This window comes from Limulus polyphemus, unplaced genomic scaffold (genome assembly GCF_000517525.1).
Source record: "Limulus polyphemus unplaced genomic scaffold, Limulus_polyphemus-2.1.2 Scaffold1695, whole genome shotgun sequence".
Taxonomy (NCBI): Eukaryota; Metazoa; Arthropoda; class Merostomata; order Xiphosura; family Limulidae; genus Limulus; species Limulus polyphemus.
This window is the reverse complement of record NW_013667305.1, coordinates 205,803-231,846: the sequence shown is the minus strand read 5'-3', so window position 1 is coordinate 231,846 and position 26,044 is coordinate 205,803. Positions and strand designations below refer to the sequence as shown.

At 31.4% G+C, this 26,044-nt stretch overlaps 1 protein-coding gene across 2 annotated transcripts in view; it reads right to left on the bottom strand.

The window, feature by feature from the left end:
• Positions 1-26,044, bottom strand: part of LOC106464586 (AT-rich interactive domain-containing protein 2-like) — a 55,825-nt gene that overhangs the window by 16,549 nt on the left and 13,232 nt on the right. The window contains exons 4-12 of one of the 2 annotated variants that reach the window (XM_013924741.2): positions 14,941-15,077; positions 11,420-11,641; positions 10,318-10,446; positions 8,949-9,034; positions 6,141-6,217; positions 4,790-4,871; positions 3,417-3,587; positions 1,851-1,986; positions 712-843 (exon numbers count right to left, since the gene is read on the bottom strand). In XM_013924741.2, coding sequence (XP_013780195.2) covers positions 712-843; positions 1,851-1,986; positions 3,417-3,587; positions 4,790-4,871; positions 6,141-6,217; positions 8,949-9,034; positions 10,318-10,446; positions 11,420-11,641; positions 14,941-15,077 — 1,172 coding nt within the window. Of the gene's footprint in view, positions 1-711; positions 844-1,850; positions 1,987-3,416; positions 3,588-4,789; positions 4,872-6,140; positions 6,218-8,948; positions 9,035-10,317; positions 10,447-11,419; positions 11,642-14,940; positions 15,078-26,044 lie in introns of those variants that run through there. The other variant, XM_022392318.1, reaches the window with a different exon arrangement.

Below are 26,044 nucleotides of genomic sequence, written 5' to 3'. Positions count from 1 at the left end.
TGCTAACTTTTTTCCAGGTGTATAGTAACATACATTACTGCTAATTTTGATTAAGAGGAAAGAAATTGACTTTTTGCTTTCTTTTTTTAAGTGATACTAAAGGATGAATATAACTGTTACTAGATATATTTACAATATAACATTAAATCTTTTAACAGTAATAATTACATTGGCCAAATATGATAGACATGGGACAATTATGTTTCAGTGCTTAGCAATTTGCTATGCAGGCCCAATCTTGCCATCAGGTGCTCTTGGGAAAGAGGCTGATAACACCATTAAACAGCGAGTATCTAACTGATGACTTAAGGCTGTATGATCATAAAGGGTTTTTATGGTTTGCCTACTAATCATAATTAAGAATAATTATTATTAACTGTTATTGTACATTTTTAGCAGCTTTTCTGGTGTACATTTTATACAATGTTAAAGATACAAACAACAGTGAGGAAAGATACATCTGATTTAATCAGTACATTAACTGTGACTAAAATTATAGTTTGCAGTTTGCTCATAATTTCAACTAGAAGAAATATGGGACTTCTTGTCTGCATATTAAAATATTCACGCAAATAAATATTTTCTTGGAACCCTGATGAGTCTATATTGTTGAATTAGATACATGAATATTCATTAATAGAAAAAATTAATTACTGATGGCCATACACATGTTCACGAATACAATTAGAAGAATCATTATCACATACATACCATCATTTGACCTCGTAGCATGCTGTATGTCTGACTCATCTACTGGCTCACACACCTCCACTAGCTTGAAGTCTGACTGAGCATTAACACCATACATGCAAGGTTCAAAAGTCAATAGAGACACTAGAATTCCTAAGACAAATATGAAAATTCAAATAATATACTTTTGAAAATGCTTGTATATATTACAAAAAACTGGCCAATAGATTTAAGCACAACCCCTGGAGAATGAAAATGAACATTATAGTTGTTACAGGCACTTGATTCTAAAAAGCATACTAAAACTAAAATGAAAATATATCTTTTATATTCTGCAGAAAAGTACCTAAAACAATTTTGGAACAAATATTATGATTTGATTCTATGAGAAACACATATATATCCAGCACAAAATATCAAATAATACAGATAATAGTGACACACATCTCTACAGCTCAAAGTGGCACTGAAGTGGTGCATCTCAACAGCTTTAATTACAATGAAGGGACATATGTCACTAAAGTTTACAGTGAAAGTAAGGTGAAATATAATTTCACAGTCTACAGTTAAAGTCAAACAAATGTATAAGGCTTATAGTGACACTGAAGTAATGCATAGTTTCAGAACTTGTGTTGACAGTGAAGTGACTCACACCATTACAGTTTGTAATGACATTTAATGAATGCATGTATAGTATTTCTAAGACTTTTAATAATGGAAAGTGAAACATAGTTTAATGATAATGATTTATTAGTAATAGTAAGTAACATAGTTTCACAGTTTGAAATTTGGTAAAGTGACACAATTTTACAGCTTGTCATGACAGTAAGTAATACACAGTTCCACTGCTTATAGTGACAATTAAGTGACACATAGCTCAACAGATAACAATAACATGAAATAGATTTTCAGCTTATCATGGAAGTAAGTGATACACAGTTCCACTGCTTCTAGTGACATGATACAGCTTTGGACTGAAGAGGATATGTGAAATGCTGAAACTAGATTCCATTTAAATTTGGTATTGTTCCATTAATGTGTATTTAAACTTTATTGTAAATTACTTTACTCATTATTGTGTATTTACCTATTATGTGAATAACCGTCTTTAAACCTTCACACAGTTCTTACACTCACAGCAATACATTGGTGTGACTTACCTACACATTTGTGAACTCGAATAAGCTTTTCACAAGATCTTTTTCCTAGTCCAGAGAAAGAGTACAATGCTTCCAAGGTATAAATTATAAGCATTATGTCATGAACAGTTAGGAAAGAGAATATTTTCTCCCATATCTACAAGTATCAAGAAAATAGAAATCAGGAATCAAATTAGAAAGTCTTGTTCCATTTTATAGTTAGTTACACCCAGCTTTAGTAGATAGACAACTGCCTAGAATGGCATACTCAACTTAAGTTTTATATTCAATTAACTTTCAATAGAACTGACTATCTTACTATCACATTACATCCTTTGATCTTATCTTACTGACCTGGAAACTGTGATTGTAGACACAAGAAACTGTAAAATAATCAATTCAAATACAAAACAAGCTTCTACTAAATTCAAGAAAATATATCTTAAAGAAGTACTTCACAGCTACTAAAAGATGAAAAAATGAAGCTCTTCTAAATCCAAACAGTTTGAAGTAAGATAAAGCCAGGAATGCTAAAGTGAAGATTTACTATAAATTGTGACATTTTGTTCATATAAATTGAACAATTCATGAGTGAAAGCAAAGAAGAATATGTTATAATATGTCAACCAGACTACATCTGCCATATCCAGTGTTATATACATATATATTGTTTACTAATGATAATGGAGCAGGCATTTCACTAGGAATGGAATTTTAAAATCTTACCCAGGACAGCAAAATACCTAAATCCATCCCTTTAACTAGTTTTTTAACCCTTGAAATAAGCTACAAATTTACAAATTCAATTGTACTGCTACTAACGTTTGATAGTATGATGTTAATAATTAGCTTTATACACATAATACACAATTTTCATATTCCTTTAACTTAAACACTTATTTTGAAACTAACAGTTTTTAAAATTAGACAGTAGTTAAATGTTTTAAAGAGAGAGGGAGAAAGAGGAAAAACATATATATATATATATATATATGTAATTTAAGATATAATCAGTTCCTATGCTAAGATGATACAATATGATTCATGTTGGTGTCAAAAATCAATTAAGATATTCAAGTTACACGTAAATATCTTTTAACAACAAATAAATATTGCAATAATTTAATTTGGACAGGTTTTTTTTTTTTTTATGTTGCAAATTTAATCTTGAAAATAATACATATAACTGCTGTTCATAAACTTAAATTTAATGAAAACATTTTAGTATTTTCCATTTAGTTCTCTTAGAGCTTCAACAACTCAAATGAATCCTGCCTTGATTCCTGAACATTTGACTTTTATTACAAAATAAGGTGCCTCTATCCCTGGTATCTGAATACGTGATTTTTAAAAAGATGAGGCATTTGTTCTGGTTTCTGATCACTCTAAAAAGATGGTTCATTCATCCCTGTTTTATGAAACTTGATTTTAAAAGGTATTGTGTCCTACTCTCTTTTCTAATCACTCGAATATAAAAAATGGTGCATTCAAAATAAGTTTTTGAATACCAAGCACAATACTTTTTGTTTCTAGTTGAGCTCTAAGAATTAAAAAACAAACAAAAAAATCACAAAGTTAATTTCTAACCTGAAATTTCAGATTTGAAGTTATTATTTCTTCATTATTTTCACACAAACAAAGTTGGGACAAAATTTCTAAGGATCTGATAATAAGAAATCTGTCTGACGATAGAATGCCTTCTGAAACCGTCCACCACACAAGTCTTGAACTTAAACTTTTCTCAAGATTCAAAGATATCTGTCATAAAAACAGAAGGTGAAGGAACGTTTTATAAAAAAAGTACAAAATTTTAAGATATAAAACTATTACATAAACACTGAAAATAATTTAATGATCCATATAGAGTAAAAGAATTTGTAACTGTTTTGTAGTTACTTAAAATGTACATGATTAAAACAGTTTCTCTCTCTCAGTAGGCATATACATGTTAAAATAGTAGGAATCATATGTAAATCCATCTATGCAAGGAGTTAAAACATATACTACAAACCATTTCTGTATAAATCAGTATTTTCATTCTTTTATACGCCTGTTTGCTTGTTGTTAAGTGTAAAGCTACACAATGGGCTATCTGTGCTGTGTTGTGCTCATTATGGGTACTGAAACCAGATTTTTTGCATTATAAGCCTTCAGACTTACTGTTGAGCCACTAGGTAAGGACTTTTATATAGCTGAATTAATAAAACATTGTTGCTATTTTTTGTGTAAAATCATAGGCAAAGCTTTTCATCAAAATTTCATATATATCATGTTCAATAAAGTTCCAAGTTATGTTCTCTATTTTATTTTGTCTACTGCTGCTCTGATAAACATCAGAGAGTCAAAATCTTTAATTTCACTGCATTTATTTTACTCATTTTTGCTCTGTATTTAAATTGTTTATGTTTAGGATGGATTCTTAATTCAATTAAATAAAAAAAAACTTGTTTTATTTATAACTTCACTTCTTTAAAAGGTAATATATTCTTGAACAAATTGAGTACTTATTTTGGTTTTTCTTAAGATTCATAAATACAACCACAATCTTTATAGGCTTTTAATAAATATCACTTCTGTATGAAACAAACAAAACACGACTCTCCAAACTACCAGATACTCTAATAAAATATTTTAAAGTAATATTTCACATGTTCACACTTGTTTTCTTGAAGTTTGTTCAACCCATTGTAATGAAATCTTATATATTCAACAGTCTATAAAAACCTATCAGATGAGTTATTCTACTACTAAAGCTACTGTTCTAGATTTGAATCCTAGGAGAAAACACATATAGAGCTACACTATAACAAAAAAAAAAGGCATACAAAAAGGTACAATTTTCTGTGTACAGCAACATGACTGGATACTACTGATTATACACCTTTTTTATGATAGCTTGGTTTGAATAATACCAATACAATGTGATAAGTTTATTTAAGTAATTCACAGATAAAAAATACCTGGGATGCCAGATTTCCTATTGTATCTAAAGCAATCTGCTTTAGTGATGACCATTTACAATGGGAACTTAAAAGAAGAAGCCTAGAGAGAAAAAGAAAAAAAAAGGTAAATTTCCAAATCCACAATTGTCCCACAAAGCAGATGAAAAAAGTTATGTTTTTTACAAACATTAATCACTTTGAGTTAGCCACTAGATGTCTAGAAAAACTGCAGATACTTTAGAAGAAAATAGAACTACAGTTTAGTGTTTCAAATTAGTAATGAATAGACAAATAAGGTTCATAAACATAATTCTAAATGAGCTAATGCAACCAAGATAATTTATAATGTTCCAACATGTGGTCCTTATTCATCTAATTTTTAGACATTTACTGTGACTGAGAGCAAAAATGTAACTCAAATCGGTGAAGCAGACCCATGTTAAGGGCTTTTAACAGTTACGTCTTATGTCAAAAATTACTCAAAACAGAAAATATATATTATACTTTCTGGTTAGGTATCATACAGTTGTTGTAATATGCATCAAACATATTATTTATGCTTTAATAACAATAGCTATACCTGAGTTAAAGTTGGAAAAACTGTAAACAAAGCTGTTGATGGAGCTAAATCTAGACTTAACAGTTAGATTTAATTCATGAAAGTATTTTGCATTAAAGACATTGAAATCAATTTTGACAAACTATTTTTTCCACAGTAGCACAGATGATATGAATACATACACTTCTATCAAATAGAAGAAATCTTGTAACACTTTAAATGCAAATGCTTAACACACAAAAACCAATTACAATACTAGGATTATATACATCTCTTAAATTATATACATCTCACAAGAAACAACAAACAGCAACAGTCAGAAAAAAATTACTTAAAATAAATATGGCAAAAACACAGTAATAAATCAATTTTTGATTAAGGTGTACAAAACCTTTGTATGATAATTATATCATGACATAGATGACCAATACAACAAACACTTAATGGTACTACAGTGTATATTAATTTTATTTTGAAAAATAATCTGTGTGTGTGTTTTCCTACACATATCTAAAATTTTTAGTGATAATACTTTTTTAAATATTACATTCTTATGCTATTAAAGTACTACTCATATGGTGAAATTCTTTCATTATACAAATGTTACTTTATAAAATATATGGGCAAAGTATAAAAAGAAAATTAAAAATAGCACTGCAAGTTCTAACTGGTAAACATTCATATCACAAGATACATTTTGTAAATGCTGGTTCAACTGCTATATAAAATAGAAGATTATTATAAATCATGATTTCTTTATTTGCTTCATTTAGTAAAATTTTAATTTACTGTTCAAAACTAGTGGCTTACCTAATACAGTTTGGATTTTGGGCCAAAACTTGGACATTGTGTTTCTCAAAAGAGAGATTGTAAAGGATTACAAGAACCTAGAAATAAAAACAAAACATCTGTCACATAGTGTTGGCCTATTTGCATGTTTGCTCTAAACCTGCAATCAGTTTTCTTATAGATAATCTGATTGGATCAGTTAAATATTTCCATGATTTATTTATAATAAACTGAAATACAGACTTTTAAGCACTGCAGTTAATTATTTTGCACAACAAATAATGCCCAATGATTCAGAGTACCTTTGCCTGTGATACAAACTGCTACATTCTTTATTCTTAGTATTCCTCTCTCTCTCTTTTTTTGCTAACAAAAATTTGTTTTAAATATAAATATTTAGACCAACTATATAATTGCAAGCATTTATTCACATTAAAACTAGTTTTACTACCCAAGATATCAGTATATCACTATATTCCATAGAAAGAAGACCAATCAAGAAAACTAGTTCCAAGGGAAAAGGAATCAGAGCCAATAGAAAAGGGGGCCTGCTCTGTATTGCTTTGTAATTTAATGCTCTAATACTTTGGTACTAAAGATATAAGTACTGAAACTGCTAAACAAGGTAAAATTTTTATTGTAAATTTACTAAGAATTATTAATGCAAATTTTTAAAACTTACCTGGCACAATTAGGCTTATAAGGCATTGCTTGACAAATATGTTCAAACTACAGTAACTTGTAACATTAATTCATTAGTTATAATTTTGAGAAACAAAGTGTCATAAAAATGCATACAGATGAATTTTACAGAACAACATTAAATATTATGAAGAAAGTTTTCCACCCTGTTAATAAGATCAAATTGTGCTTGACCTCACAATAAATGCCACTACAATTTAACAACTGTTGCAACACTGACACACTATTTTTTATTGCTTTTCAGACTTTGTATTGCATACTGGAGGAACTTAGACATTTTGGCAATAAAGTTAGAAAAAAACATGACCGTTACTCTCCAGATAATAACAAAAAAATCTTTTTTGGTTCTAGCCAATGTTTTGCCACTGTGGTTTTTTTTATTACTAGTCCTTGTGAAGGCACAATGGCAAAAGTTGGATGAAATAAAGACTTTTTATTACTATCTGGAAAGTAAAGATTGTTTTTTTATCTAGCTATGTTGTAAAAACTTCTTTATCATTTTCAACCTTTCAGTAATGACATATTCATGCAAAAACATAATTTAATCATTTTAAAGTGCCTGTATTCAAACAATTTAAAATAATCTCCAGTAAAGTTTAAGTACTTAAGCGTTTATCAGTTCATTAACCAAAACTGAAGCATCAAGAAACAAGAATTAGTTTACAATTTTTCGTCTGTAAGATTTTACAGAAAACATAGAAAACTAAAAGAAAATAATAAAACATCTAGTAATTTAATTTAATTTAGTGAGTTTTTATGATTAACTAAAATGCTTTTTGACAATCGAACCTGAGAAAAAGTCAAGAAGACAAGACTTGAATACATGCTGAGATAAACAGTAAGGCTCAATCTCTAGAAGTGACAAATAAAATTCTATGCTTAGAATTATGTAAAGTGAATGAATTGGTTTAAGGCACATGCAGATAATTTAAAACCAGTTGATAGAATGTCTTTGTTATTTATTTCTTAATTAGTTAAAAGAATATTGTTGATTTCAATAAATACCACTTAATATATGGCTGAAAGCTGGGCTACATTGTAAACCTTTGCCCTTGTTATATGGCCCATGAATGATACTACATTCTGCTTGAGGATACTTTTTTTTAACATGGCTTGACAGGTTTCTAATATTGTTTACTTTCAAGATAATACCCATTAGTAACATTAGGTAGGAGGTATTTTATTTTGGTGCTTTTTTATTCCAAGTTTACTTTATCAGATTCATATAGATTGACCACAGAATTACACAATGGCTTTGCTAAATTCAGCCCCACATTTATTTATGGTTTTGAACATAATATGTAATGCTTCAAAATTAAATTTAATACATCATTAAATAGTATAACACAAAAGTGAAAATTATGACAAATAAATAACAAGAAACACTTATTACATGATTTCTGAGTGGTTTTCACTATGTCAAGACAGACTGGGTAAATATTTTAAACAAGTTTTTCTCATGACAATTGGAAAGCAAACTTTAGCTCGGTGCAAGTAAAAGTCAACTGAACTGGTGAATGGTTTAGGTGTAACAACTGATCATGTATCAGTTCTGTCATTGAACAATTATTGCTACTAAACTTTTTATACAATATCAAAGGCAAATTTAATCAACTGTTTAGAACAAATAAGGTCAAGGGCCAAATATAAAAATAAAATAAAATTTAGACTAAAAAATTTCATTGTTCAACTGCAGGGCCTGGTGCAGCTGCACTGGTCGTACCTGCCTAAGGCCTCCCTTGATAATGCCATGATATTTAGTTGTAGCTGTAGGCTTACCTTCATTAAGGCTCATAAAAAATAGTTATTTAAGTAAATATGTAAATCAAATTTTTGATTTTCAAACAATATTTTGTATTATTACTTCAAAACTTTTAAACTTTATTTATTTACAAGGTACAAGGTTAGCTGCATATAACACAAAAAGTGGAGAAATAAAAAGGAACTATCTCTTACAAATTAAAAAAATTAACTGCAATACACCAGAATTTTCTACCAAATTAAAAATTCCTTCAAAATCACTTGAATACAGAGTAGCTAAAGCACGAATTCAATTAATTGCTACATTTGTATAAGATTACTCAAAGACAAAATGACCCCTCTTTCCTGAACCCAAAAATTTTATACCTTTAATATTCTTTCTCCTTCTTGGGAGTAACCTTGCGGATCTTGATCTAAATTTAAGAAATCACTATCTTCATCTCTATAGTTATCTGTAAGAAAGAAACTGTGTTGTTAAAAACTTCTTTTAAAGCCTTAGAAATCAGATAATAAATGGAAAACTAAAAGCATCATTTAAAATTATAAAAGGATAATTAATTAAGACTAAATTACTCCTTTGTGTTTTACTGTAACACATTCAAATAATTATTTATATATATATATATAGTAAACATAAAGCTAAAACATAAATACAATTGCCAGAAACAAATTCATATAAAGTAAGCAAGAGAAATTAGATACTATATATCTCTGTTACTCATTTATATAAATTAAAACTCATAAAGAAGTCAAAATAATATTTATATAAAAAATTTATTAACTTGATAAATTTTCTGACAAATAAACAGTTTTGGTTCAGTGTTTTCTACTTGCCAATTGTGAAACTAGAACATTCTTTTGAAATTTATCTGAAAACTTAAATCAAGAAGTAGTTGTAAATAATTTACTGAAAAACAACTATGAAAAGAGAATTAATTTTTGCACAAAAAAATTTGAGTTACTTCTTCTTTGTCTTTATCATTACTAGCAGAAATGGTAGTAATTACTAATCACAGTATTCATACCTCATTGAAAAAAAATTTAGAAAAAGTTAATATTTTCTAAAAAAGGATTTTTCTGGGAAGTACTGCATAGGAAGTGTTCTGGTTGTGCTGATATAAAGTGTAATATTTTTATATATTAAAAGTGGTACCCTTTATTTTTTAGTACTATATTTACAAATTACATCAATAAAGATATAATCAAACTCTCACATACATTCCTAGTGAAAGTTGTGTTTTTCCTAGTAGGAAAGTACTTTTATTTATATTTGTGTTCTATGATAACGAAATGGTTGTTGCACAACCATACTTATGAAATTTTTTATGGATTTTTGTTTATGGTGCTATACAATAGATGATACCACACTGTATTTATTATTTCAGACACATACATAGATACATATATACATGCTACCATCTATTATAGTAAGAGGAAAGATTGTAGACATGGCAGTAGCAAAGTTCATAAAAGGAACTAAGCATAAAAGTTAACACTTTATATTACTCAGTGATATATTATTGTTTCACCATATGCAGCAAGTCTTCAGAATTACTATTTAGATTATTTAGAATTATATGTAAAATTGCAGCTAATGGAACACCCAAATCAGCATACATAAACAGAACATGGTGTAATAAAAATATATATTTAACTATTGAACTAGAGAATGTATACAAATTATTTTTATTTTCTAACTTTTTCATGTGAAAAGAATATTATAACATTTCCTTACTATTCATCCCCCAGAGTGACATTATTTCAGGATGACTACAATCTAGAAAGGTTTTCCAAAATTCTTCCATCTTTCTTCCTTCCACATCTTTCCAGATTTCCAGGTACACTTCACGAAGTTTAGCATCATCTATAACAATATTGCAATAAATTACGATAATTATTATATTCCAAAACTTATCAAAAAATTCAAATTATGTGAACCCATGTAACAGTAAGCCTAAAACTCTGCTACAAATATACACAAATTCTGTAACTGTTTTAGGTAAAACAAAGTACCAATTGATTAATTAGATAAACACACAAACAAAAGGGTTTTAGCAGTTTTTGCACGAAGTACATCCATGTAAGTTATATTCTACTCTTTCTTAGATGCTACTTTCATTAACAATATTGGTTAAAATATATTACATATTTTTATTATCATTATTTTACATTATTAGCAAAGCATATAAAGATAAGACTAACCTAAATTTCCTAAGCTGGCCAAACCTCATAAAATATTATCGGTATTACAATTAAAAATAACATTACCAATGAGAATACCCAACTGATGACTCAATGTATTCTACTTATTATAAGTGATCTGTATATTAAATTAGCTATACTTATTACTATGTTAGTATTTCATTATGATTTTTGTGGATAGCTAGCTTTGATTAGAATTAATGATAATTATCTGTTACAAAATAAATATAATGAATTTGTTCATTTTAACACTGTCATCCTTGCAATGCTTTTAATTTATCATAAGTAGAGCAAACATGGCTTTTCTATACTTAAATGAAGATTATACAATATTAATGTCTACAGAAACCTAGACAGTTTGTTCTAAATTAACTCACATTAGCACAAGAAAGGTTTGGTAATACACAAAGGTTATATCAAAATGAGACTGAGACTTTTTCTGTCTCAGAGAGTATTATTTTTCTTCATAGCTATTTTCTCTCTCTGTTAAAATTAACTCAGAGTAATACAAAATTCCTCTCACATTCTGAAATTTTGATAGATACACAACAGTAAACTCTAATATTCTAGTGTTTTCTGCTTAAGATGCATGCACTCAGAAAAGGTATTTATAAATACAAAAGGCCTAAACTCACAGTAAGGCCAGATTCCTGTTTGTGCTACAAGTAGATCCACCAACTGGGGAGTGTGTTTCAGATGAAGTAAGTGTACACGTTGTCCCTCATTTGATAATAAGTTGCAAGTGTTTAATGCAAAGTCTTGTTCATTTGGCAGTCCACTAAGAAAAGATAGGCACAGTTTGTTGTATTCTGTTGTTTGGATAGACTTGGGTTGTCCAGCTGAGTTCCTTAAAGAATCTACAAAGGTGAAGAGAGGTTAAATTCCATCATTTTAGTTGTTAGCAATGATAAATAGAAGAGTATCTCAGTAAATGCTCTACATTTCATCACTTAAGACTAGTGTGCTTCGACAAGCTCTTAACTAATGTAAATCATAATTTTCACCAAAGGGTTCTGTAATGATGGTTTCAAGTAAGACATGTGCTACACAAATCTTTGAAAAAGAGTTATGCTAATTAATAGAAAACTGGAAAAGTACATGTATAGTTAAAGCTTTGCTCATTTGTTTAGTCTATTCTTGAAATAGTGCACCCAGTAACCGCTGTTATCTGCTGTCACAATAATCAATCTGTTGTTAAAATACCCGGCAGACTTTATTCATGGCCTCTTATACCCCTAATCCTTTTTTGCAATTGACTAAAAAAAGTAACTGTCTTTTGAAAATATATAATGTTGCAGTGTTAGATACAGACTAGACAGTCCTTTGCCTCTATATACATTAACAACCAATAATGTTAGGTTAATAATCATTAAATTTCTTCTTACCTCACAATAACATCATCACATATTTTACTTGTTTTCTCAGTACTGACGGTCACTAACTCACATTTTCTGGGTACTGATTGGTTACTAATTTGTATTTATGAACACTGAGTGGTCAGTAACTTGTAATTTCAAAGTACTGTCTGTTCACTAGCTCATATTTATGATTGCTGACTGGTTAATAGCTTGTATTTATGAGCAGTGAATAGCCTCTAACTTATAATCCAATTTTGTGACAGGTATTAGTCTGGAACCTCTTGCATGCTAGGCAAGTGCTCTATCAATTAAAGGATTAACCCACTAGCTAAAACGACTGAGGTACTTTTTTTTAAGAGCTCCAATTACCACATATTTAATAGTTACACCGCTGCATCCATTAACTTCACTGTAACAATAGAAGCAGATATTATTCAGTAGCTTGAGATCTAAAAAAATCTTGATAAGTCATTTAGAATTATATATCATTGCTTTAAACTTACATTAGCTAAAATGAAAATACATTAGCTACAGAATACACTTGAAACAAACTAATACTGCTGTTTGTTCTTTACTCTGTATTAGACTCCACGTTGAGGCCTTCTTCTGGGATTTCTATTAGTGTCAGCTGTCAGAAATCCCCAAGTAGTTGTTGTTTATAAATAATATTCCTCACAAGAAGTAGAAAAGTTACTTTATTGGTGTCACCAATGGCCTTTTGGCTGTATAATGTTCTATTGATTCCTCATCTTTTACTTTTCCTAACTACACCACACAATACTTTGTTTTCCAGCAGCTTCATTCCCTTTGGATCTCAATGAAGACCTTCCAGAGTTGCCACTTTCATCTTACTATTGCAGAGGAAGTTGATACCCTGCCTGTAGAATTGTGCAGGATTTGATAAAGGGACTTCTCTTGTCAGCGTTTTTGTATAGCTTTACCCAAGCAGGGCCTGAAACATATATCCATGTGATGACCTTAATATGCAATTGCTTTGTTTTCTGCCATCTACCTATGGACCAACCATGTGAATTTTTTGCAGTACTGCCTGTGAGTCAGTTATGAATATTATGTTGGTAGCACTGTCTATTTGAAGTTCATTATTTTATGGCTTCCAGCTCCATCCTCGTTTGCTTGTGGGAAGCCTGAATGCTCCACAGCTTCATGCAGAATGTTGTTGCTCCTGAGACATTGAATGTCCAACCAGCTCTTTCACTATCCATGGTACACGAACCATCTGTGATTATGATGACAGATGACTGCACGCTATGGTCTTTAAATAAGTGTTAATAGGCTTTTTCTGCTTCACTCTCTGCCCCATCTCTATATTTTCTGTGCAGGCTGATTTCTACAGATTCCAGTGGCATTAGATGTTTATTTTATGTGGGCTAATATAAGATATGGTGATGATGAATTATCTTAGTGTTAGCTGTATAGCATCTCTCCATCCATAACTGTCTTCTGAAATGCCCTATCACTAAGATAATTCATCACCACCAGATCTCATATTAGCCCACATGGAATAAACATCTAATGCCACTGGAATCTGTAGATATCAACCTGCATAGAAAATGTTAGTGTCTGTGGGATTGTTTTGTAGCTGGAATGTCCCGATATAAAATGGCAGTGGAGAGGACAATATTCTTTAGCTAATTAAAAACCTTCAAATCAAATTTTATTATTGTTATTCGAACCAATTCAATTCTTCGTCACCTTTCTTACTTCTTATAATAACACTAATCAATTTAGTTCTTTCAGAATTTTTTTACAAAATCAAAAATACAGGTTTTTGATCTAGCAAATTGTTTAATTATAAGTTTCATTACAAGGCCCTTCTTCTAGTTAAATTTTTTTTCTTGTTTTCCAAGTGATATAAAAAAGCTTGCACTGTAATAACTACTTGGATATTTTATCAAATAAAGAAAAAATTATATATACATCATTACTCATGTGTGTACTATTTCCTATGATGACCAAATGTATGTAGTTTTTTAATGAGTGTTGTGTACAGTTTGTTTTGATAACAGTTTTAAAACTTACACATACTAAAGGCATCTGGTATATTCAGTTAAACATACTCTGATGCAGTTTGTGTTTTTCTGACTAACAGAAGAAACATGGAAAACTTTTCATGGGTAACAAGCCATACACAAAAAATGGTGTACCCCAGTAACATAGCAAAGACATGAAATGTACGTAAATTACGAAAGTAGACATGAAAACTGTATATAGTGGAAAAATATTCTAAACTTAGGGTGGTATCCATAGCTATGACGTTACGATGCACAGTCATTATTATTAATATTTTCTTAGCATTAAATATGACTAATAAATCATACATTTATAATATTATGTAACCAGTTCCACACGCGATCGATTCCGGTTGCTATGGTCACCAGTATGTGATATCGTTAAAAGCGTTCGTTGGTAGGATGTGTGAAACTGATAAAAGTCAACAGACACGATATGTCATATTTATCATCACGACTTGATCGTAAGAATAAATGCGGCTTCGTGAAAGTGCTCGCGGCGCACGTTACTCGATAAATGGAGGAAGTGAATGTCTCTTCCATGCTATGCTGGAAATATCAGAACAGTAACACGCAATAGAGAAATAAAAAAATGACTTATTCTAAGAATAAAACGTATTTAACTACAAATTAAAGATATGTTCATAATATATTTAGTGTAGTTTCTTGGCGATAGGTCATACATAATTAAAAAGGTTGTATGCATATATACGTACTACAGATAGTTTCAAACTTAAAAGTCCCATTGAACGATCTTTTTTCAGTTACCTGAGGCTTCGTGATGTGCGTAGTTGGGCAGCGAGTGGTGCATAGAAGCGTAAGATTTGCGGGCTTGGCTTTCCAAAGGTTGACCACTGTCATGAACCTCTCCAAGGAAATATATTTTCTCGTATAAATCAAGATATCTAGAGTTAAAAACAGAAAAATCATTTTCGTAACGCAATAAATCAGCCACTGTCCGTATTTTTAGCTGTAAATTTTTCTAAGCTTCTAAAGAATGTAACTCTGATATCTTATCTGCTAGGACATTAAGTACTTTTTCGAGTGTACACCAACTTCACACTAATCATATTATGTATACCAACTTCACACTAACCATATTATGTTTGCTGGTAATTAATATAAATATCTGAATCGCGATGTTCTGAAACGTTTGTGAAATATTGACGAAACTTTTACAGGGGTTAAGTATGACATTTGTACAAAGGCATAATAAACTAATGCTAGTCAGAAGTCAATGTTCATGACTGATTGAGAGATAAGCAAGGATGTATGAGCATATTGTAGGCAAAAAATGAAATTAATGGTCTGGCCAAGTCAAAGGTTAAAAGGCATTTGCCAAAAGGGGAGTTTCAAAAAAGATGAATTTTATACCATATAGAATCAAAATAATAATACAAATCACATAATGGTATTATTCAAGATTACAAAATAAAAGATAAAAAGGAAATAATTATTTTATAAGTGTTTAGCAACAAATTAAAAATCAAATGGCTTTAGTTAAAATAAATTCAGGAACATATCATATGAAAATTCAAGTTGGGGAAAATAATTCAGCCGTAAAAATGCAAACAGAACAGAAAACAAGAAGCCGTGAACTTAGACACGAACTACATATAATTCTCAATAGGTTCTTTTACAGAAAAAATAAAAAAATAAAGGCTGTTCGATTAATTATATTACTAAATTAACTTCTACATAAAATATAGTACATTCAATGGTTGGGGTATACAGTAATAACGCTGATGGTTGATGTTGACAATATTTATATTGCGATATATTTCGCGTTGACAACTGATGAATGACGTCACTGGATGACGACCTGGCAAAATTCCAGCACACCCACACAATACAGAGTGTAGCGTTTCGTTCATGATTAGGTGCTATTATTATATTACTTAAATATGTATTTTACAATTACTTATGATTGTCCTATTTCATGGTTTACTGAAGGAAACATTAACAAAATTAAACCAAGTTTCACTTTGTGAAGGAGAAACAAACACCTAAATCAAGATTAGCATATAAACAAATTACAAAAGTATATATTAAAGCATAAGCGCAACTGCATTATTTGTTCTGATTCATCACTCTAGCAAGTCGAGGAAAAGCCAGATATTATATACATATATATATTTGATTTTTCTTAGCACTTGTGGCTGGCCAAACCATGACCTCTACAGTTTTTGTTCAAAATAACCCATCGCAATATTAGTAGTGCATCGGACAAACATCTCTCTGATTGCACCCACAAAAGTTCCACAACTGTATCCATCACCGAGCAATATATCAGCCCCTTGGAATCATACTAAAATAAAAGACAACTAAAATATATCACAACTAAACCTTATCCATGTAATGAATATACCGTTCTTACTTTACGATGTTTAAAATGCATTGATTCATCAGCTGTTAGTGTTATTTGGCTATAATTCCAATAACACAACACGGGGTTCGGCAAACCCTAGAGATTTAGGTTAGTCCTAAATCCATAAGTTAACGATTCAAAATAATCCTCATAATAATAATAATTATACTGAAAAACAATGAAAATAAACACATTATACATATATCAGATATTTAACCAATACTGTTAACTGAAGTAATCTAAAAGAATACAGCTAACTTAAAAAATAAAAAAGGTAATTCTTTACTTCCTTATTCCTTATAAAGCGTGACACCAGAATATGCAAAATTTATTTAATCCTTCCTAAGAACGTCTACAGAGAGTAGTGACCGATGGAAGCCCGTTATACAGCACCAACAGCGGAACTTTAAAGAAGCTTAACATTTGTGTCTAGTAAGTACATATGATTGTTTAACTATGGTGTTGGGTTGCGGAAGGTATGGCAAAAACTAATTATTATGAAGATAAAAAAATAATAAATAACAAATTACATGGATAGCATAAATGTACAATTAATAACACACTTTGAGCAGACAAGATAATTCTCATGAAATACGAGTTTGTGTTTTTACGGTACAGACCGGCTTGCTGTAGCGAACTTAAGGCTAATTACCACTTAACACAATTACAAGTTATATTTCCATGTTTCTATTTTGCAAGTTTTGAAAGAGACTGTTTTGTACTGTTATACCAGTATTTGTTGTTTATTCTTCATAATTTTATACTACAAGCTTCGCTAAGTGAGCTTGACCAAGAACATTATAAACGTACCAGAAAGATTCAAAAACAATTTAATGGACTAAGTTTTTAATCAAATAACAGGCTGTCTTTAACCTGTGATTATATTTCTACCGTTAAGCAAGCTATACAGAGAATGAAAACTTCAGTAAGTTTTTTTGTCTAATTATGGAAATTACAAAGTCGGTTATTATAAACGAATCGGTTTGTACAGTTTCAATAAATCATCGATTTATTACTTTTTAATAAGACTATGAATCACATCAGTCCGCAATAAATTCAGTTGAAAACTTGGCACATAACACATGCAAATTGAATCTAAACAACACAGAAATATTACAGTAAATAAATAAATACGCTAAAGTATTCCTAGTCCATTCTTCCCTCTGATGTTGAAATTAACAGATATGTAGCGCTAAATACGGAAAAAATTAATTTAAAGTTCTTAATAAAACTGTTGATATAAGTTATATAGGAAAGAACGACAAGTATCGAACCCTTACTTTTCGGTGCAATATAAAACGTTATATCCCACTATATGACATTATTAAAACATGCATGCTTTAAAAGGGCTTTATAATACGCAACTGTAGTACAGAAATTAATCTTTTCTTGCACGTTACTTTCAGGAAACAATATAAAAAACGAAGCAAAGTCGTGTTTAAGTTAGGGAGATGATCTTTTTTTTATCTTGTTCAATTTTTTTTACTGTAATTCTCAGCACTTGAGAGATAAGCTGTACAAGTATTTCTTTTAGTAATAAGTTCTGATTCCTTGCCTCGAAGGCTTAAACACAGCCACGACTTAAATTATGAAATGTAAAAACTAGATGGGGGAGTGTTGAACAACTGAAGCTATTTATGCTATGTCAGACTTCGCACGCCTCTCCAGCTGTACTTGTAGTATATCAGTTAACGTTTCGGTTGCAAATGTCTGCCTGTGCGTGTGATCAGTGTGGGTAGATTCCATCTGTATTAACAGGGGCATATATATATATATATACTTAATACAGGTGTGTGAACAAAGAGGAAATACCACAGTCTCATTTTCACCCCTAAGGTAAACGTCATGAGCTTGGAAACTGGTTTTGTCCAACAAGTCACACCATGGAATAATTCGTACTTTTTTTTCACTGCAAGTCATACTTAAGCGACATTTCTAAGTAGACTTTCTATAGAGTATTGTACAAATAAGTTTTTTAAAACATCATCATAATGCCCGAAAATACTGTTCGGTAAAGTTTACGAAAAAAAAAGAGTTCAGCTCATCATTTTACAAATAGTTGTACTGAATACGTCATCGACACTTAAAAAATAACCCCATTAGTTTAGTTACAAAATAACTGAAGTAAAACTGATGTTGTTAATGAGGGGTAGTTTAACAGAAAAAAAAGTTACAGCTTTCATGAAGTAACAAGATACTTTCTTATATATACATAATACTGGACAACCTATCTTGCACAAGTCATATACGACCCGAGAAAAAGAAAAACACGAAGATATTCTTATTAAAAGGAATTTTATAATAAAAAAATTCGTTAATGCAAAAATAAATATTTTATTTGTTGTTAAGTTATGCAATGGTCTAATCGTGTATCATGGGTATCGAAACACGAATTTTAACATTATAAGCCCCTAGACTTACTACTGAACTACGGGGTGCAATAAATAATATATAAGAACAGGAAGAAAGAAAAGTAAGTAACTTTCTAAGTATAAGTTGGCAGTGGCTGCTTTTAAAAATTACAGAAAGTAAAAATATAACTCAGCTCATCCAATAAAAATGGCAATTCTGGCATAATTCAGAAGTCTGGCTATTTCATTTTTACTAACCATGAACTATAATTTTCAGCTAAACGGCCAAAATATAGCCATGCCCAATTCTCAACTACAAACCAAAGGGAAGACAGCCAGCTAGTAGCACCCGCCGCCCAAGGGTTTTGTTCGTCTCTTTGGGCTGATTATAGATCTTAACTGTCATTTGTATAACGTTCCAACAGTTTAAAGCGTGGGGCGTGTTTTGAACCTTGGACCCTTTGATCCATAGAACAGCCTGCTAACTACAATAAGCCATACTAATAAACATATTAATCAATGAAGTAAGAAGTGGTAATTAATTTGATTAAAGTATTACAATGCTCATACCATAAAGTATTTATTCTTCAACAGAATTTCTGACGTTGCAAATTTAGGCAGGATTGGAATAAATTAATCTATGAGACCTTTTCTCCTTTTTATTAGCTACATTTTTCTGCGATTATACCCGATTCTATTTTATTATTCATCAGGATCTCTACCGGCCTGCCCTCAAATTGAAATTATTTTAGGCATATTAGAGTAAATTAATCCATGAGACCTTGGACATGATCAAATACATCAATCGAAAGGGTTTGACCTATCGAGTCCAAAACTGTAATTAGATCTCAAATTGGTCAAGAGATGACGGAGCTATGAGCTAAACGTTTGTACTTGAAAAAAGAAAACAAACTCAGAGCCATTCTGTGAGCCGCTATGCCGCGACTAAAATTGTTGTTCTGCAACTTGACTTGAGTTTTTAAAGTACCTTATTCTTAGTATGATATATATTTATGCTTCGCACTTTTAAAAACTAAGAACTTCTGTACAACCCGGTAAAAAGTTATATAGTGATAACGAGTCTAGACACGAAATAAAATCTAATAAACTCACGATTGATAAAGAAAGAAAGAAGCCGCCATGCCAAAAACCGTAAAGGAAGCTATCATTTTTCTCATAACAACATCAAAGGCATCTACTTGAGTACAGAAACAACAACAGCGCTGAAAAATAGTGACTCATGGGCATTATATACTGTATTCACAATTAAGAACCGTTTGCAGAACTGAAGTCTCAGAACTCGTATGAATAAAAGCAATGCCCGTTACCATAACAACCAATATCGAAAGCCAAGAAGTTTGCTTGTACAACTTGATATTAATTCAAAATCAATGACAAATCGTCAGGTGATACATAAACTTTTGATTTTACTTCGGTTTTTGTTCGCGAATTAGATTCTTCACGAGGTAACTGAGAACGATATGATGAAATCAGTATATCTAAAACTTGACTACGTGATATAAACGAAACATAAGTTTATGTTGATGTTTCGGATTGAATTAAGTGAACTTAAGTTCGCAGTTAAATTTGTACGTGTTTAAATTTTGTTTCGTGCTTGGAGATGATATAATAGCTCAAAACGATACATTCAGCGGAGGGGGAGATTGCTAGGTTATCAAAATATATTATTCTTAAACTCTTTATATAAACTACGAAACTACGATTTTAAAAATGCGCATCATTACATCCATAGTTCAGCAACGATTTCACGCATAAAAATGTACCATTTGCTTTGATTTTGTTAATCCTTGTGATGTTCGTCTGTCTGGATCGGTATTTGTCATTGTGCGCAACCGTGGGGGGGGGGGGGGGGTCGGGGTTCTATTCAGATCTCTTCCTCCCGTGATGTCAGAAATTGTTTGCTTGGCTTTGAATTTTGCGCAAAGCTACATAGTGTTGCTCGATAAAGGGTCCGGTAAGAGAGCCGAAAGCTTGCAAATAAATGCATTTTAACATAGAGAAAAGCCCGTGTATTACATATTAATTTACCTACGCTATGAGACTTAAAATAACAATTATTTATATTTTCTTAATTTCAAGTACGTACTTTAAGTATACGATTAATCTTCCAAAATCTCATGTTAAATTTCTCCGTGTTTAAATAAATGTTCAGAGAAACAGCTTTCTGAGGATTACTTTATTGTTTTAATAAAAAAATAATAATCCATTCAAACAGTTGTGTCTCTGGACTTTTATCTCAATTACAGTGAACTTCCTCTCAATATAACAATTGTTCGCCATGCTTTGTTATTAATAGCGCAATAGTATGCGGTCATTTCAAAACAAATGTAGAAAAACATGTTATATAAATTTAAATTTGAAAATTTTACATGCGAAACAGTAAGCGCTTGAGCAAGAACTCTGAAGTTTAAACCTGGAATTCCGTTTTTAATAAAAAGCGGCTTATTCTTCCGGGTAGCCATTATCCGGTTGTAACCACTTGTTCAAGTCTTACCCCCCCCCCCCAACACACACACAGAAGTTTAAAAGTGAAAGTGACTTCGACCTTAACCTTGTACAGTATTGTAGGTAGGACTGGTTATGCGTCTGCACTTTCAGTCGCACGTGCAAGGTCATCAACCCATATTGTATGACAACGCCAGGCAAGTTGGTAGTATTACGTTGTGACACACGGTATCCACATAAAATCAGCTATTATTATGTCACAAGGCCTGATTTGACAATTTCGTCATTGCGAAGTAAAAATTATTTTCAAATCTGGCAATTAAAACCGCCATCAGATTTGCTAAAGGAACTTCTAGAGAAGCCCCCTTAATAAATTATTAATTGTCACATCTTAAGTGATAAAATGTGGGTGCTAAAGATTTGGGAGACGTTTACTCGCAAAATATTGAACTTATTTTAAAACAGAAGTCAATAATAATGAAAATGTCCGTATTTCTGCTTCTTTAAGGAGAAGCGTGACTTAGCGTACGGCTGAATTGAATGCCTTTATTCCAGATGTAACTGACTTTAAAGCTGTTTCAGTTCGAGACGAAACTGATTATAAAGCTAATTGTTTCAGTTTGATATGAAACAAACAAATGATTTCATAACTATATAGCTGACTGTTTCAGTTCGATATGAAACAAACAAATGATTTCATAACTATATAGCTGACTGTTTCAGTTCGATATGAAACAAACAAATGATTTCATAACTATATAGCTGACTGTTTCAGTTCGATATGAAACAAACAAATGATTTCATAACTATATAGCTGACTGTTTCAGTTCGAGACGAAACTATGTAGATGACTGTGTTATTTGTATACAAGACAGTTTCAGTTCAATATATGCCTGAGTATTGTTTGTTTGAGCTAGAGAATGTAAATGTTTATATAATTGATTATTTTAGGTTGTGATAAAGTATATACCTGTTATTATTTCTTCTAGATCTGTGAAGTAGATCATAAAACTATGTTTTAATTTTGGTTGAGCTTCAGCATATATCGTTAAGTATCAGTACACCTGAGTGTAACACTAACAGTAAGTTAATGTTTTAAAGAAAATTATAAGTTCATTACCTACTCGTATATAATTAGCAGCCTTAGAGGTGCCGCAAAACAAAACCAAAATAAGCAAACAAAAAACTATTATACATTTCTCGGGTGAAATAAGTTAAAGAATATGAAGTTTTTGTTTTCTACCAACCGCAAGGACATTTGACATCTCAACAACCAAGCTACTGAAGCGTAAATACACGTGACAGACGTACAGCTCTTGTTCCGAGTTCGTATCTAAGTTACGGAAGTTAGTTTAGAAAAGTTCCTTCTTCATGTAGCACGTGGTATGGTACTACGCAACGTAAACGAGTGTAGTGCATTTACGGGATTAAGAATTACTTCGCGGGGCACACACTGTCTATACGACACACAGTTCTCATTACAACGACTTTATAACGTATGGCACGGTGTGTACAAATATCAGCATACAAAACATAACTGTTTATAAGACATACAGTTCTCATTATTGTATGTCTTACAGACAGTTATGTTTTGTATGCCGATATTTGTACACACCGTGCCATACGTTATGAAATCATTGTTCTCATCACAATGATTTCTTAACGTAGGGCACGGTGTGTACAAATATCAGCATACAAAACATAACTGTCTATAAGACATACAGTTCTCATTATAATGATTTCATAACGTATGGCACGGTGTGTACAAATATCGGCATACAAAACATATTTCGTTCTCCACTGTCACAGTTATGTATGTATAATAATAAGTAGTATTCCCGAGTGTTGTACTAATAGCTATACTACATTTAAAAAATCATTTTTGACCAATAAATATATCATCTCAATAGTATGCCTTTACTATTCTGATAGTTATGTGCTTCTTTTTGTAATGAAAAACTGTACTGGGTTAACGATATATATATATATTCACATCTGATAACTATCTACATTAGATAGTCTTGTATGACTAAAGTTCTGGAAACTTTTGTCACGTTCAGATTTTAAAATGTCTCGACCAAAATGTAACTGAAGTTTCGTCACGTGTTTAACACAAACCAGGCAGTCAAAGATGGTGAAAAGTCCACACATACCAAAACCAGAGCGCATAGAAGCTTAAACTATATACCTTTAGTAAATGTGTAGTAAAAAAATACACTGAACGCTAAGAAATCAATAGTGCTACTTGCTGTTTATGAAAAATTGTCATAATTTGTATACAACTTTTTTTATTATCTCTATGTTGCTTAATGGGTCAAAACTTCAAATCATTTCTGTAATTCAAAACCACCCCTAGGTTTAGGTATATCTAATACTTAAGTACAGAGACAAACAATATTTGCAAAATAAATGGTAAAAGTCTGAGTTAATACAAGTTAATTAAACTGTTTGTCAAACAGCTCTGCCTTGCTGTCACGTAAAACCCATCCAAAGTACAGAGATATAAGTGTGTTCTGTAATTTTTACATGATATTTATACATATATAATAATAATAATTTATTTCAAACAGAATCTCCCAACATTTAGTGTAGACTCTTTATTCGCCTGGCGCTAATTGAGCGCCCAGTCACGTAAGAATAAAATATGTGCAATAAGAAAGAAAACACTACCACGCGTCGTTATGCGAGCTAACGCAGCAACAACGGTTTATTTTGAATTTCGCGCAAAACTGCACGAGGGCTATCTGCGCTAGCTGTCCCTAATTTAACAGTCATACACTAGAGAGAGAAGGCAGTTAGCTAACACCACCCAGCCAACGAATAATAGGATTAACCATTGGATATAACGCCTCCATGGCTGAAAATGTGAACATGTTCGGTGAAGGGGATTCGAACCCGTAAATCGAGAGTCCTAGTCACCAGGTCATGTCAGGCCAGCAACAACAGAGATGCGAAGATATAGAGTGGGTGGGTTAAAAATAATGTTACACTTTTGGTATTTTGACATTTTAAACATTTGAATCGTTTTTTTTTTGTTTGTATCATTCATGTAATTTTATTAATCAATCACGGTGTACTCCTCAATTTTGAGGGTCGAAGACGATTATGATTCTCCATTGTTCTTTATTCCTAGCTGCCTGAACCAGCTTTCCTAATTAAAGCTTCTAATTTCTAATCCATTTTCCAACATCTTCGAACCTTCGTTCCTCATCTTCCTTCGATTTCACCCATCTCTCTCTCTCCTCCAACCTTCCTTCAGATTTGTGTTGCCAAAGTAGTGCATCTTCCTACATATATCCAGAAGTTGTCTTTTTTTTTTGCATGTTACTTCATTAGTTTATCTTTCTGTGAAGGTGTCACTCACGTAATTATATATATTGATATTAACACTTCCAGTTATACTGGATACATTTTGACCACCTTTACATACAGAACATTCATATTGAAGAAAAACGGTTTACGAAAGATGACAAAATGTACTCAACATTTCGCGACAGTTTGCTCATCAGGAGCAAGTTTCCAGCTCTGAGATATTGTGTGAATTTTACCACATTTCCCTGTTTACCCTGTAATGTTAGGTTTAGGCAGTATAACTGAAAAGTAAATTATGATTTATGGACCGATAACTTCCCTTGTGTTGAAATGATGTTTTTAGGTTCCAGAGTGAGTCCTTTATCAAATATGGCGAAGGATTAAGCTTAGAATCTAAAACGTCGTCTTAACACCAAAATCTTAAGCAGGAGATGCAAAACGATGTCCATATATGTTGTTCTTTTGCATGAACGCTTTCCTGTTTTTATTCACACACACACAATCATTCAGACATAAAAGTGATTTAAAACATGAGTATTTGATCAACTGGTTTATTAGTGTGCTGTCACGTTGCTAACTAGGGTTCGAATCTCACATACATAAATATCTCTCTGTTCGTATACAAATGTATGTTTTCTCATCACGTCATGCGGTGTAGAGGTTAATAGCCTCTTCTAAAAAAATATAAAAAAGGTTATATACCTATTTCATTCTTAAATGTCTACGCAAATATTTTTATAAACTGGCCACAACTTTGATGAAGACGTTCAAAGCTTGTTTTAATTTCATCTCAAAAACACATACGTGCTAAGAATATCGACTGAGCGCTTAAAAAAATAGAACTAATGTTATAATTTATTCTCTCAACAGTTTTTCAAAATTATTTAATCAGATTAAAACTTGAGATAGCCACGTACTACTGGTGAGGTTTATTTAAATTCCTAAGAAAGCCGTGTGTTAAATGCACATTCACATCTAGAAAGAGCTATAAGTTACAAGAATGGAGCAAAAGAAGCCGCTTTTACAATTTTAGAAAAAACTTGCGTGAAATATCGGTATAACAAACTTGAGTCGCCATTATCAAAATTCAAATGTATAGAGTAGCTAACGTCGTGCACACTACACAGGGAACATAAGCTGAGTCTACCGAGTTCTGAGCTAATAACATAGCATGAGAAGGACGAAAATGAGCATAATCAAGTTTTATTACACACTAAATTTCTTTAAAAAACATCCGAGACCTGTTTTTAATAGGTTCTAGAACGTAGCTTGATTACACCGAGCTGACAGTTTCTAGTTAAGCGGTTAGGCGAGTTATTCGAACAAACATGGCCATGAACAGTTATATATAATACCAAACCCAGACATCTTTTAC